Source organism: Bos indicus x Bos taurus, chromosome 10, assembly GCF_003369695.1.
Source record: "Bos indicus x Bos taurus breed Angus x Brahman F1 hybrid chromosome 10, Bos_hybrid_MaternalHap_v2.0, whole genome shotgun sequence".
Classification (NCBI taxonomy): domain Eukaryota; kingdom Metazoa; phylum Chordata; class Mammalia; order Artiodactyla; family Bovidae; genus Bos; species Bos indicus x Bos taurus.
In genome coordinates, this window is record NC_040085.1 from 3,022,388 (window position 1) to 3,038,142 (window position 15,755).

At 35.6% G+C, this 15,755-nt stretch overlaps 1 protein-coding gene across 2 annotated transcripts in view; it reads right to left on the minus strand.

Moving 5' to 3' along the window:
- The window catches only part of AP3B1 (adaptor related protein complex 3 subunit beta 1), a 235,789-nt gene that overhangs the window by 150,034 nt on the left and 70,000 nt on the right, over positions 1–15,755 (minus strand). For both annotated transcript variants that reach the window (XM_027552928.1, XM_027552929.1), the window contains one exon: positions 14,154–14,336. In XM_027552928.1, the coding sequence (XP_027408729.1) occupies positions 14,154–14,336 (183 nt within the window). The remainder of the gene's footprint in view (positions 1–14,153; positions 14,337–15,755) is intronic.

The following is a 15,755-nucleotide window of genomic DNA, read 5'->3' on the forward strand; positions in this document are numbered from 1 at the left end:
TGTAAAAATCAAAACAAAATTAACTTTTCATCATGCTCTAGAACATTCACTTTCAGTAAGAGAAATGCTGGTTACATTAAATATAAGCTTTATGAAGTCCAAAAAAATTACCTTTTATTTCATAAAGCATATTTCTGGAAAGGCACAGTTTATAAATATTATCATTTATCCTGCCATCTCTTTCTTTAATTACCATGGTGTTGGCAGTAGTCAAGAAAAATACTGAGTGTACCTACTTGTCTTCTGAACTCCAAGCAGCCCGCAGGGCACTAGCACCAACTTAAGATCTGAACCAGAACAATACAATGTCTGCACTCTACCGTGGACACAGACTGCTACATAATGCTTAAAAGCCAAAGGGGAATACATCAGGGCACTGTCATGCCATGAGATACTCTTAACAGCAAGCTTGAGCTACTTTAACAAAATACCACAGACTGCCTAGCTTAAACAACAGACATTTATTTTTCACAGTTTTGGAGGCTGGTAAGTCCAAGAGTGAGGTGCTGGCTGACTGGTGAGAATCCACTTCCTAGATTGCAGCTGGCTGCCTTCTCACTATGTCTTCACACGGGCAGAGAAAGAGAAAGGAGGCACGCTCTCGGTGCCTCTTCTTAGAAGGGCACTATTGCCAAGATGAGAACCCCACACTCACAACTTGGCTGAAATCGAGTCCCTTCCCAAAGTCCTCACTGCCAAATACATCACACTGGGAGTTAAGGCTTTCAACACGTGGATTTTGAAGGACGTAAGCATTCAGTCCATAGACACCATAGCAGTACACTGGAGGGGCATCGTGCTCACAATGGGTCAGAGTTCCCTGACAAGACCAGAGTGAGGAGGTGACTGGCAGTATCATAAACGCTTCATTAAACTATTCAGTATGAATGGCACACATTTGCCTTTGTTTTTAAAGTCAGGTTTAATACATTTTTAAGCTTAATATTTTTCTCAAAAAAAAGAAAAAAAAAGTAGTCTCTTTCCCCTCAAATTAGGTCTATATAAAACAACAGAAAACATATATACTGGTTTCAAATATTTTTTCCTTCCTTGAGGTAACTGCTATGCTCTTCACTTTACATGTTTTTATACCACAGCCCAGTGATCACTACACCACAGGTGGAAGTATGGGTTTGAGGATCATCGAACACTGAATACCCCCCAATACATCACAATTATAGAAACCCTGTGCCCAGTAACTTTGAGTCACTCTGAAAATCCAGAGCACTCAATTGCCCACAACACTTCTCATTTTTCATGACGACATGTTCAGCACCAGTATTTAAGAGACGCATTTTCAAATGCAGTGGTTTCCATATCTTGTTACCGAAAAATCTAAAGAATCTACATAAGACATTTTCCTATGTTACTCTGCAGTAAAATGTACTCATGACATAAGCTGATGTTCAACCTGAGTTCTAAGACATGAGAAAGAGTGGCCCCAGTCATTTGAAAACTAACCAATCTCAATCTCATGACCAGATAAATAAGATAAATAAGTTTTTTGTGCAGAATACATTTTAGAGTGGTTCTCACTCAATCATATACTACAAAATAAAATTAAACCCAACTTAGGTAAAATTACATGAATCCTCACATATTCACTCCCATGCACGTGTGTTCAGTCGGTAAGTCCTAAATTGTATCCAACTTTTTGCGACCCCACAGACTACAGGCCACCAGGCTCCTCTGTCCATGGGATTTTCCAGCCAAGAAAACTGGAGTGGGTTGCCATTTCTTCCTCCAGGGGATCTTCCCAACCCAGTGATCAAACCTGCAACTCCTGTGTTTCCTGCATTGGCAGGTAAATTCTTTACCACTGAGCTACCTGAGAAGCCAGATAGATAGATGGATGTAAACACATGTATACATCACTGATTATCATTTATCTTCAACCAAAACAACTTCTTGCAGTATCTCTTACTATACAGTTCTCCTATGTATGAATTTTTCAATTTAGTTCATCTGAAAATGTCTTCATTCCATCTTTATTTTTGAAGAATGCTTTTGTTATATAGAAATACACAAATCTTTGTTGACAGATTTTTCTCTCAACAACGTAAAGATATTCCATCGTTTTTTAGACTCCATTGTTTCTTATCAGCAGTCAGTCATAATAATTGTTTCTCTGTATATAATGCATTGTTTAATCTCCATCTGCTTTCACGGTTTTCTCTTTCCCTTTTGATTTCACAAGTTTGACTATGAGGTACAAAGGTACAACTTTTTATTTCTTTTGCCTGGGAATTTGATGTGCTTCCTGGATGTGTACAGTTGTTTTTTTTTACCCTTAAACTTGAAATTTTTTTCGCTTTTATTTCTTCAGGTATTATTTCTATTCCATTCACTCTTTCCTCTTATTTGGGGATTTTAATTACAAGGATTTCATTCCATATTGTTCACACGGCTCTGAGACTGTTCACTATTCTTCATTTGTTTTTCTCTTGGTTCTTCAGAATGAATAATTTCTATTAATCTATCTTCAGGTTTCTCAACATTTTTACAGCCTTTTCCTGGCTGTTAAATCTATCTAGCTCCTTTTTCATTTAACCACTGTGTTTTTCAGCACCAAAATTTCCATTTATTTCTTTCTTTTGGGCTTTTATCCTGTTAAGATTGCTCATTTGTTCACTCAATATAACTATGTTGCCTTTTAATATTTTTGCTGTGTGTGTGTGTGTGTGTGTGTGTGTGTGTGTATAATAAATGTAGTAACTGCATTATTTGTCTGGTAATGGCCTCTTCTTGATGATTATGTTTCTGTTGCCTACTTCTTCTCTTGAGTATTAGCTATATTTTTGTTTCTCGTATCTGCTGACTTTTTCAAATTGTATTCTGAATATTACCAACTACACACTATAAATTCTTCTTCATGTTGCATTCCTCTGACATGTATTAATATTTGTTATAGTAGGAAGTTTACTGGTTTCAAACTGCAAACTGTCTATCCTAATGTGGCCAGCAAGTGAAATCTCTATTTAGTTTTTTTTTTCATCATCCAATTGCTGCCTTTTTTTGCTAGACCCATTGGAGTCTTTCTCACAGATGCAGAGTTGGTCAGCCAATGATTTGGATGGTGTTTACATGTATTTCCAAGGGTGCACCCTCCTGTCGTTCCCACATCTTTCTGGAATTTTCTCCAAACCTTTCAGGTATTCTGCCAACCTTGAAGTCTGTTCTCTAAAACCTAAGTAAGACTGTGACTTTTCCATTATTCCATGGGATTGGGAAGTGCCCTGAGGCAAATCCTGCAAACTCACACCCTGAAATTTCAGTCCTTCCCATGTAGAGTCCACTCTAGTTTTGCCTACTTTTGATCATCTGACAGTGCCTTTAGCTGCTGGTTTTCAAAATAATTTCCCAGAGGGTTAATCTGATCAAGGTATTCCATCAGCAGAAATTAAAACCATTAAGTCCATGGAGTTACATCTCAGCCTCAGGTCAGATGTCTTCATACTTTGTCTATTAAAGTAAACCTTTCTCATACACCCCTCCACATCCCACTTTTTCATATTTCTAATTACTTCACATTGGCCAGAACTGTGTTGTATGCCCATTCCTAAACTCATCACCTACAAAGGGAAAGTACTTAACATTAACTAGATTAGCTTGGGCTAGGAAGCAACATGGCTTCTGCAAAGACACAGTGCTAAATCCCTGCAGAAAATGTGTCTGCAAAGAAGATCTTTTTGAATAGGAGTGTCTGCTGAAGACAATCAACAGCATCTGCCACATTCTCCCATCCAAGTACTAACCAGGCCCGACCCTGCTTAGCTTCAAAGATCAGATGAGATCGGGTGCGTTCAGGGTGGTATGGCCATAGACTGCCACATTCTCTATACCATCTAGACAACAACACACTAGCAGAATCTGTCTGACATAACCATTTTGGAACTCTGTAGTCTACTGAAGGCTTGCAATATCCAGGAGAACTGCAGTAATTTAAAGATATGTATCAGAAACTTAGAGTTTGTATGTTAAGTGTTAGTTGCTCAGTTGTGTCCGACTCTTTGCGACCTCATGGATTGTAGCCTGCCAGGCTCCTCTATCCATGGGATTTCCCAACCAAGAATACCAGAGTGGGTAGCCATTCCCTTCTCTATGGAATCTTCTCGATTGAGGGATCAAACCCACGTCTCCTGCATTGAAAGCAGACTCTTTATCATCTGAGCCACCAGGGGATATCAGCTAAATGAAAAATAGAATAGAATAAAATGGACTGTTTAAAATTACCACATTATTAAATTATATAAAACCATAATTTTCTATGAGATGAATACGCAAAACTATTAAGCAGCAAAATCATAAAACTGAAAATTAAATCACAGGACTGTTAGAAGATAAATTCAATATTAATCAGTTATTCCTTTATGCTAGAGTAATAAGACTAACACAGAGAAAATAAATAAGACCAACACAGAAAAATTAAAAAACACAGGAAACAGATGTGGTATAGGGTCAAGAAAAAACAATGATATAAATATCCATGACAGAATGTCAAGGAGAGAAGCACAGTAGAAAAAGGACAGACATCAGAGAAGGGCAGGAGAATAATTTACATTTCTGAACATCTTAAGCTTTGCATCTCTCTTCCTAAAATTCATTTATTAATAGTACACGTTCCAAGTCATAAAATACTTTTAATACTGTGAACATTTTGGGGCTCCAAGGTAAATATGGTGAGAGAAAGACAGAAAATAGACTTTTCCCAAATATAAATAATATGAGGGAAAAATATTAAAACTAGAAAAAAATCAGTCAGTAGAAAGAAACAAGAAGAAGGTCATTAACTACGGGCATAAACTTTTTAAAAAGTTTTTTAAAAAGACAAGACCCTACAAAAATATATTCTTCACTTCTTGAGACTCTTCATTAAGGACCCTTGCCTCCCAATCTGGACAGAAGAAAACTGAGGGGTTTTTCTTATCTTTTCATCCCACTGAGGGTGACGTAAGGTCATGAGGGAGGTTCGCAGTGAAAGTAAGCGGTTAGGAGAAGCAGGTGGAAAAGTAAACAGTAAACCCAGCAGTCCCTAAAAGAACTAATCTTACTCCGGGGCAACCCTGTCCAATAGAAACTTCTGTGATAAAGGAAACATTTTCTATTACACTACCGAATACAATAGGCACCAGCCTCACATGACTACTTAACACTGGATGTGACCCAGTGCAACTGAGGAAGTGATTTTCAATTTCAGTTAATTTAAACAGCCACAAATAGCTAGCAGTGACTGTATTGGACAGCAGAATTCTTGGGTTAAACAATAATAACAAGAACAACTTACAGGCCAAGAGCATTTCTTGAAAGGAATATACTGAGTGGTATCAATGATAGTATAGGTCATTTAAGAAAGTTCCAAAATAAGTGCTCAATTTTCCTAAAAATGACATTAATCTCTGTTGAGACTGAATTTACTATCTCACAAGTTATTCCTTTCCCAAAATGCCATAAGGCTACAAAAACTAAGAAGAATAAGGCATAATCCTTTATGCTAGAATAATAAACACACAATAATAAGTAATAACCCCTTATGATTCATTCATACAGTGGAAGTGAGAAATACATTTAAGGGACTAGATCTGACAGACAGAGCGCCTGAAGAACTATGGACGGAGGTTCATGACATTGTACAGGAGACAGGGATCAAGACCATCCCCAAGAAAAAGAAATGCAAAAAAGCAAAATGGCTGCCTGAGGAGGCCTTACAAATAGCTTTGAAAAGAAGGGAAGCGAAAAGCAAAGGAGAAAAGGAAAGATATACCCATTTGAATGCAGAGTTTCAAAGAATAGCAAGGAGAGATAAGAAAGCCTTCCTCAGTGATCAATGCAAAGAAATAAAGGAAAATAATAGAATGGGAAAGACTAGAGATCTCTTCAAGAAAATCAGAGATACCAAAGGAACATTTCATGCAAAGATGGGCATAATAAAGGACAGAAATAGTATGGACCTAACAGAAGCAGAAGATACTAAGAAGAGGTGGCAAAAATACACAGAACTGTGCAAAAAAGAGCTTCATGACCCAGATAATCATGAGGGTGTGATCACTCACCTAGAGCCAGACATCCTGGAATGTGAACTCAAGTGGGCCTTAGGAAGCATCACCAGGAACAAAGCTAGTGGAGATGATGGAATTCCAGTTGAGCTATTTCAAAGCTCTGAAAGTGCTGCACTCAATATGCCAGGAAATTTGGAAAACTCAGCACTGGCCACAGGACTGGAAAGGGTCAGTTTTCGTTCCAATTCCAAAGAAAAGCTATGCCAAAGAATGCTCAAACTACCACACAATTGTACTCATCTCACACGCTAGTAAAGCTCAGAATTCTCCAAGCCAGGCTTCAGCAATACTGTGAGCTTCCAGATGTTCAAGCTAGTTTTAGAAAATGCAGAGGAACCAGAGATCAAATTGCCAACAGCCGCTGAATCATTGAAAAAACAAGAAAGTTCCAGAAAAACATCTATTTCTGCTTTATTGACTATGCCAAAGAGTTTGACTGTGTAGATCACAATAAACTGTGGAACATTCTGAAAGAGATGGGAATACCAGGCCACCTGACCTGCCTCTTGAGAAACCTGTATGCAGGTCAGGAAGCAACAGTTAGAACTGGACATGGAACAACAGACTGGTTCAAAATTGGGAAAGGAGTACAGCAAGGCTGTATACTATCACCCTACTTATTTAACTTATATGCAGAGTACATCATGAGAAACGCTGGGCTGGATGAAGCACAAGTTGGAATCAAGACTGCTGGGAGAAATATCAATAACCTCAGACATGCAGATGACACCACCCTTATGGCAGAAAGTGAAGAAGAACTAAAGAGCCTCTTGGTGAAAGTGAAAGAGGAGAGTGAAAAAGTTGGCTTAAAGCTCAACATTCAGAAAACAAAGATCATGGCATCCGGTCCCATCACTTCATGGGAAATAGATGGGGAAACAGTGGAAACAGTGGCTAACTTTATTTTTGGGGGCTCCAAAATCACTGTAGATGGTGACTGCAGCCATGAAATTAAAAGGTGCTTACTCCTTGGAAGGAAAATTATGACCAACCTAAACAGCATATTAAAAAGCACAGACATTACTTTGTCAACAAAGGTCCATCTAGTCAAGGCTATGGTTTTCCCAGTAGTCATGTATGGATGTGAGAGCTGGACTATAAAGAAAGCTGAGCACAGAAGAATTGATGCTTTTGAACTGTGGTGCTGGAGAAGACTCTTGAGAGTCCCTTGGACTGCAAGGAGATCCAACCAGTCCATCCTAAAGGAGATCAGTCCTGGGTGTTCATTGGAAGGACTGATTTTGAAGCTGAAACTCCAATCCTTTTGCCACCTGATGCGAAGAGCTGACTCATTTGAAAAGACCATGATGCTGGGAAAGACTGAGGGCAGGAGGAGAAGGGGATGACAGAGGATGAGATAGTTGGATGGCATCACCGACTCGATGGACATAGGTTTGGGTGGACTCCGGCAGTTGGTGATTGACTGGGAGGCCTGGCATGCTGCGTTTCATGGAGTCACAAAGAGTCGGACACTTCTGAGCGACTGAACTGAATAAACACACAATAAAATAACCCACGATCAGACTGAAACTGAGAGGAAGAAACAAATGGTCTTTGGATATGGTGGGACAGAATGAAGAAGTCACACTGTATCAGAAAGAACAAAATATCTCTACCAGCACTTCCCAAGTAGTTGCAACAGGAGAAGAGCATAATTACTGTGCAATACATTCATGGCACAAAAGGAAAAAAAGTGCAAAAGACAAATTATTCTGTAAAAAGATTCTCCATATATCAAAAGAAATTCTCTAGCAAGTTAGTAAGAATGTGAACCCCCCCCAAAAAAATACCTCATATATTCAAATCACAGAATAAAGGAAAGAGTGAAACCTGAGTAAAATTAAAAATGAAAGCAATATCATTACCAAATTAAGTAAAAATTATAAGTAACAGACTTCAGGTCACTGAAAATCAAATTACTAACACACACACAAAAGACTGTACATGTACGAATGCAAATAAAAAGGCAAACATTAAAGCAATTATTTAAAGAGGTGACAGACACAGCAGACAAAGGATTATAAAATAGAAAAATCTGTATTCCTGAAGCATATAATTGACAAGGAGTAAGAAAAGAAGTTTGACCATCAAATTAAAAAACTAAAACATAAAAAGACAATTCCCTAAAATATAGAAAGAAGTGAATATACAGAGCATATAGAATGATCCACACCGAAGATGCAACATTGCTAATCCTCTAAATATTTTAAGAAAAAATAAACAAGCAAAACACCATCTTTTTGAGGATTCAAACAAACAAAAAAATAGAGTTACCTGCAGAAAAGAAAAATCTGTGACTACAGAGCTCTCAGAACGTGTGACCCAACAGTATTCCATCTGGCCAAGAAGTCATGTGTAAAAGTAGCAAGACATTTCAAACATAGAAGACCTAAGAGAAGACTGACCCAAGAGTCCAGTCAAAATATCAAGTGTGACAGCAATACTGCAAAATCTTGAAATTTTATCTCTCATCTACCCATTCTTAAGAAGGGACTGGAGGATGTGCTCCATTCTGGAAGACCAAAAAAAGAAGACAGTACAGACAGAAAGGCCTAAGAAATAGAGGATTTAACACAGAAGAGAGAAGAAATTAAGTTCCAGAACAACAGCTGTGTAGCAAGCCTAGAAAGCAATCAGATTAGAACAGGAGGATACAGAGCCTCCAGGACGTCTCCTGGAAGAGTATGAAGTTATTGGAATACTAGATATACGACAACGGTACTGACTGGAATGTGTTCAGCTATATGTAACAGAAATATCAAGTCACCCACATGGAAAACTTTTCCCCACCCCCGCCAAAATTCCAGACTGTGGCTTCATCTTCATGCCTGCCAAATGGCTGCTGTACCTGTATTCATCACACATACATTCCAAGAAGAAACAATGAAAAAAAGGCAAAGGGTAAAATCAGTAAGTCTGCCAGGAAAACAATGGCTTTCCTAGAATCTCAGCCAGAATATCTCCACAACTATTTCAATTTCTCCAACTGGTTCATACAACCATTACTTGGCTCCAAGGGAGTCTGAGAGGAAGTTGGTTATTTTTAACTGGATGTATTGCTACTCTGAACAAAAATCAGGATTCTTTTATTTAAAAAGTGAAGCTAGGGGTACTCTTTCTACCCCCTTCTGATGCCTATGTCAGAAGCTTTCTCTATCTCCTTTATACTTTAATAAAACTTTATTACACACAAAAAAATAAATAAATAAATAAATAAAAAGTGAAGCTAGAGAGTTGATATTTGGTAGGCAACTGGTAGAATCTCAACAACTGCATATAAAATAATATTTGGAGATGATTTAATTTTCTGATGGAGAATGTCGTGTGCTTTGTTAATAGTGACATGATAAACTAGGCAATTTCAATTCCAGAAGGGAGTGCCGAAGAACATTCAAACTACCAGAAATTGCGCTCATTTCGCATGCTAGCACCATATATATATATATAGTGCTCTCTCTCTCTATATATACACACACATATATGTATTATATGTAAAGATATATATATTATGCATACACATAGTATATATCTTTATATTATATATAATATATACATGATATATAATATATATATATATATAATACATATATCTTTACATATAATACACATATATAGGGCTATATAGCACCATATATATATAGATAGATAGACATTACTTAGAAATGGAGAAAGTTAAATGCACACAAATATGAAAGGCCTAAAAGAATTTGAAGTAGTTGATCCAGGCATAGAAAAAAGTGGGATAGGAAAATGTTGTTTCTTATAAGCCTTGCAGTATTCTTTTAACCATACACGTTACTTGAATAAAATTTTAATGTTTCTTTAGAAAAGAAACTATGTAAGTTTAAAAAAGCCAAACAAAATAAACTATAAACAACAACAACAAAAAATAAGTAACTGGTAAGATAAATGCTCCATAACCAATGAAAGGAGAGACAGAGACCTCATTTCAGTATCGGCACGTGGTCCATAGTTTCCCATTAAATTGCACACTGAGCCCTTCCTTCCTCAATAGTTGTCTGAAAGAGTGAGCAAAAAACTTTTAAATGTGCATTGTAAAGCATGGATTCTGCCCCAAGCTTCAAGCTTTTGTTTTTTAAAAAATCCAGAGGATACCAAATTAGATTCAAATACAGCCCACTAGTAAAACAAAATACAAAATTTATTTTACAAAGAAAATTAACCTGTAAAGAAAGTTTAAAAAAATAATCTCTAACACAGGTCCTCTAAAACAGGACCTAGATGTGGAGTTTTGCATTTTTTCCCCAAATACCTTTATACTTGCAGAAAATTGCTAATCAAGAAGTATGTACATGAACTTTGTGTTCTGATGAGTTCTTATTTTATAGCTACCCTTGAAAAACTTAAAAAACCAATCTTAAAAATACTTTAAACAAAACTGTAAACTTGGAATTTTCTTACACCTATATAAGCTCTTACAATTGAAGTACTGATATAATGGGAGGAAGAAAAGTAAAATTATTGCTTCAAATTTCAAACTGGAATATGTATTTCCACCAGAATTTATTATCTGGAATCATATACTAAAATGTAACTGTGAGCTACAGAATTTTAAGTTCTAAACTAGTGAAGTAAAATATTTTGATAATTATTGCAAACCCATCATCTCCTAGAGAAAGTTCAACTTTAAATTCATAAAATTAAAGACATTCTTATCAGGCCCAGTGACATGAGTTTCACTTCAGTCTTTAACTAATGCCACAAACATTTTTTTAAAAATCACTCTTAAAATTTACTTGCTGCTTTGTAACATTTATTTTAAAAAATCTATTACTTCTACAAAAGCAACTTTACTATTAGAGACTTACATCATTTATACTTTCACTATTCTCCTACAATAAGCTTGAATGATACAAAGAAAACATTGAAGTAATTTTATATCCTTGAAAATTATACAAAGTTGACCTAGAATTAAAAAAAAAAAAAAAGCAGCCACTTGGACTGCAAAGAGTAAGGTAAATTTAAGAAAATAAAAATGCAAATATGCATTTTAGCAGTCCCTTGAATTTATTAACCTAAAAGGTTTAATTTCCATTTTCCTGCATCAGCTGTATTTATAAAATGTCGTGCCCTATAAATATGCTGTTATTTTCTATAGTCAAGCACCCTCTTAACAAATCTTCTCATTAATATGTAAATTTAAAGTCAATCGGTCTTCTCCCTGACAGCCCCATGAATTCCTAGTGCACTGTATAATCGGCTTTGACTTGGCATCCACTATTTATCATCAAAGATGTCAGTTAGAAAAATTATGGAAAATGCACTGCAATTGATATGACTGCAATCTACTTTGTCAACACTTAATTGTTCCGCAAATCATACATTTACATATAAACAGCCTAAATACTGATCTATAATGATGCAAATAAACTAAATTAAAAATCGCTTCTGCCCCTGAAGAAGCTTGTTTGTATATGATGTGTTCATTTGAGGACTTACTAACAAAAAAGCATGTACATCAGTCCATCTCAGAAAGAACTTCTAATTTTCAATTCCTTAAAAAAAAAAAAAAAAAATTTTTTTTTTTTTTTGCTACTCTTCAAGCATATGAACACAAACAAATATTTTAAAGAATTCAATGAGAAACATAATTTTTCTCTTTGAAAAGCAAAGTTAATTATGGTTGTTAGCTAACTGTAATGTTTGAGCACTAAGGATTAGGGAGGGGGCTTCAAAATTAGCTTTGACTAGAACAGGGCTTCCCTGGTGGCTTAGACAGTAAAGAATCTGCCTCTAATTCAGGAGACCCAGGTTCAATCCCTGGGTCAGGAAGATTCCCTAGAGAAGAAAATGGCAACCCACTCCAGAGTTCTTGTCTGGAGAATTCTATGAACAGAGGAGTTTGGTGGGACTTTCATGGACTTTCACACAGTCAGAAACTTATTAAAGTAAACAAAAAATATATCTTAAAAAGTCATGAGCAAATATATATAAAGGAACGAATTATGAGAAGACTGATTTTTATTTCACCATGTGCTTCAACTGCTTCTATAATTTTAAAAAATACATATGATTATAGTTAGCTACACTCTTACAAATGTTCTATTTAAGTGGTTTTCTTTCTTTCCATTTCTTAAGCCAAGGAGCCTTTCTCAAAGGAAGTCATACATATAGCTGCCTATGAAAGGCAAGCAAAGGTGAAGCTGCTCCATTTGGAACGGTGGCAAGATCCCCAGGAGTAGCACTGCCCACCCTCCCCTGCAACCCCTGTGGTTGCTCCCGAAGCAAAGCTAGCTTCCTGAGGACAGAGCTGCAGAGCTGGCAACTACAAAATTTGTCAACTAACCTACAGAATTTAGAATAATGCCAACGTCAGACTGCAAAGAAGGCAAAGAAATGAGGGAGTGCAATTCCAGTGCACCCAGAACAACGATCAGACTTCATCTCATGTTTGTAAAAATGGATGTTCACAGAGTTACACATGAAAACACAAAGAATGCACTACAGTATCAATTTTTAAAATTATCTGTCAAAAGAGTAAATATATATGGCAGTGTAGATTTTAACTGTTGGGCTTTTTGAACAGCTTTAACAATTAATTTTACCTAAAATAAAATTCAAGGAATAGAAACAGAGACAATTACAAAAAGAGATATTTGAAAATCTATTTTAGAAGGTAAGAAAAATACACTTTTTTAAAACTCTAGATTCTACATAATGATAAAGCATGGATCACTTGCATACAGTTACTGAAAATGATTCGATGATGACAGGAAATTAAAATTAAAAAATTTTAAATAGTGACAATAGCTAGATAAGATAAAAAAACCTATAATCTTACAACACAGGAAAAAAAAAATATATATATGAATAGCATTCTGGAAAGTGACTGGCTGAAATCAAACAGATAGCTATAGCTATTAGCAACAAAAAAATCTCTCTTCCAAGTTACCACTGAAGGAAAGGGTCAAGACACTTGTAGCATGGACATGCTGCTTAATCCAGCAAAAGAGCCTTCAAAATTTTACTTTGTTCAAAGCTAAAATTTCATCAATCTAAGAGCTCTATGTGGCATTAGATGCAGTAACAATACTTGGTAAATGCAGAAAACACTGATAAATATTTTAAACATTTAAGTTCTTAAATATCTGAAAACTGGATACATCATATAAAGCAAGAATTATGAACATTTTCCCTTTTATATGTTTTTCTCTCACTTTAATATTATTTCTAATTAACAAAAGCAATTAGTACTGAACATTCGATCAAAGCCTATTCATAAGCTTGTGTAAAAACCACTATGACATAATTGCGTGGTAATCTGGTCTTTTACTTTCCATTCTGTTTTTAAAATCTATAATACTGCTTTTTAAAAAGACAAAGAAATATCATTAAGTATAGAATGAATGCAAGTGCTATTTTATAATATTCAGTGATTTCTTTAAACTAGTTAGTTTACCCTTAAATCTTACATATACACTGATATCTCTATTGCAAACTATGAAATAAGGTTTTCTAGCTTGTTAATGTAATGAAAGAAGTAAGGTATGCTTCTAAAGTTCATCGGCACAAAGAAAATAACTTCACTGTAAGGTATACTTAATTATTAATTTTACTAAAGTTCTACCAGCTTAAGTGAAAAAAAGTAAAACAAACATTCTAGAAATATAAAACCGGGGAAAAAGTAGTTGAGTTCACAAACAATTTACCTGTAAAGGTGCGAAATTATCTTTGGTATAAATTCACGTTAGAATCACATTATGTACTTTTACAAGTGAGTGCCTGGAATAGTTGGGTCTGAAAGGTATGAAACTAACAACCAAAAAAATCCATCATTTGGCAATGTCACTGCCAACACTTTATCGAGCTGCTGTTCCCAGCAAAGGCCTCTTGCCAGGCCTCAAACCAAAAGTTTATTCACTATGCCATTAAACATGCATCAATCAGAGCCAAAACAATGAACAATTATCCATGCATTTATGCTCGTTTTCTGCTTTCCAAAAGAACGTGAAAAAAATCAGTCCTCCTTAAACATGCAGATTTTTATATTTTCCTGCTCTTAAACCTGTACACACTTTAGAAGCCGCATCCGTTTTCCTAGTTCACTGTGTAAGCACAAGATCATTCAGCACTTACCTGTCTCCAAGGACTGACAAACTGAGTGCGGGCATACCGGGTTAGCATGTGGATGATCACAACCTGGCCCCACTCTTCTACATCAACCAGTAAATTACAGAGCTTGCGGTAGTTCTTGTGAATGAGATCTATTCTATCCGGGCAAACTTCTTCGAAAGCCATGACAACACTGCCAGCCACCAACTAGAAAAGAAAGAAATAGCAACTCATTAAAAAACGTTTTCCTCCCATCAAAGATTCTACTCGGGCATTACAGAGATGCAATCAGTGTTATGGCAATCAGTAAAATATTCAGTCATTTGACTAATAAAATATCCATGTTTGAATAACAAAAAATTTTGAAGAGTCACTGCCCAAAAGAATAATATTGATAGCTGAAACATATCTGAAAAGCTAACACTTAGAATCAGAAGTATTAGTATTAGAAATTGTTTTTCTTATTTCATCAGGTTAAATTTCAATGGACTGTTCATACATGGATTAGACATATTAATTATGGGCAGTTTGCATTTTTAAACCTTACCAAAACTCTGAAGATTCATTACACAGCACAATAACAAAGACCATATCATGTCAGTTTAAAATGAGAATGACAATTTCACCACGTTGTTCAGTCGCTAAGTCACGTCTGACTCTCTGCAACCCCATGGACTGCCGCATGCCAGGCCTCCCTGTCCTTCACTATCTCCCGTAGTTTGCTCAAACTCATGTCCATTGAGTCGGTGATGCTATCTATGATGAATCTATCTTAAAATGTGTGCTGAACTCATAAATGTCTTTCGAACAAAAACACTTTCAAATCTTACATATTTTAATCAACCTGTTAATTTCTACCAACATAATTTATTTATAAGAAATACTGGCTACAATTTTAGAACATTATTATTATTTATATAATGATGTATGTAAGTTGAAATAAGACAGTACCAATAAAAGGAAGCTTTTCTCCCAAACCATTTAATTAAACACAAATGCTGTTTTTGGAATTGTTTTTGCAAAGTGATGAAATTAAGATTTCTTTAGTATAAAGACACAAGCTAAGCAGAATATATAATAGACAAATACTTCTATATATGTACCACTGATATGTGTGGAGTTAGCCAACAATATAATATGGTTTTGAAAAAATAAATTAATATCATATTCTTTCTGAACACTAGGGATCTTCATTTTAGTGTCTAAAATTTCCCCAATGTCTTAAAATAAGCAATTAAACAGAAATAAAACTTACTGAAATGGTACTTTTTGAAAAATATTAGATACAGTGGTATTCATATTTTTATTGTTTGTCCCTCTACTTGGCTGACATTTAGTTTATTAATATGCAACCAACAATACAATTGAAAGAAAACAGCTCAGAATATAGACCTGCTATTATGCTAAACAAGTTTCCAGTCCTGCGGGGATTTTATGAATTACCAATCAGTATAAACGTGAAGCTGCATTTATTGACTCCAGCCCTGCCCAAGTACTGGTGCCTGCTGGTCCCAGCATGTATGCACCTCAATCGAAAAAGCAAAGAATTGATTATTTGTGTGAACTAAATAAAAATGTATTATACGTATAATTTTCTATTTGCTATTGATATGGGAAGGAAGTTAT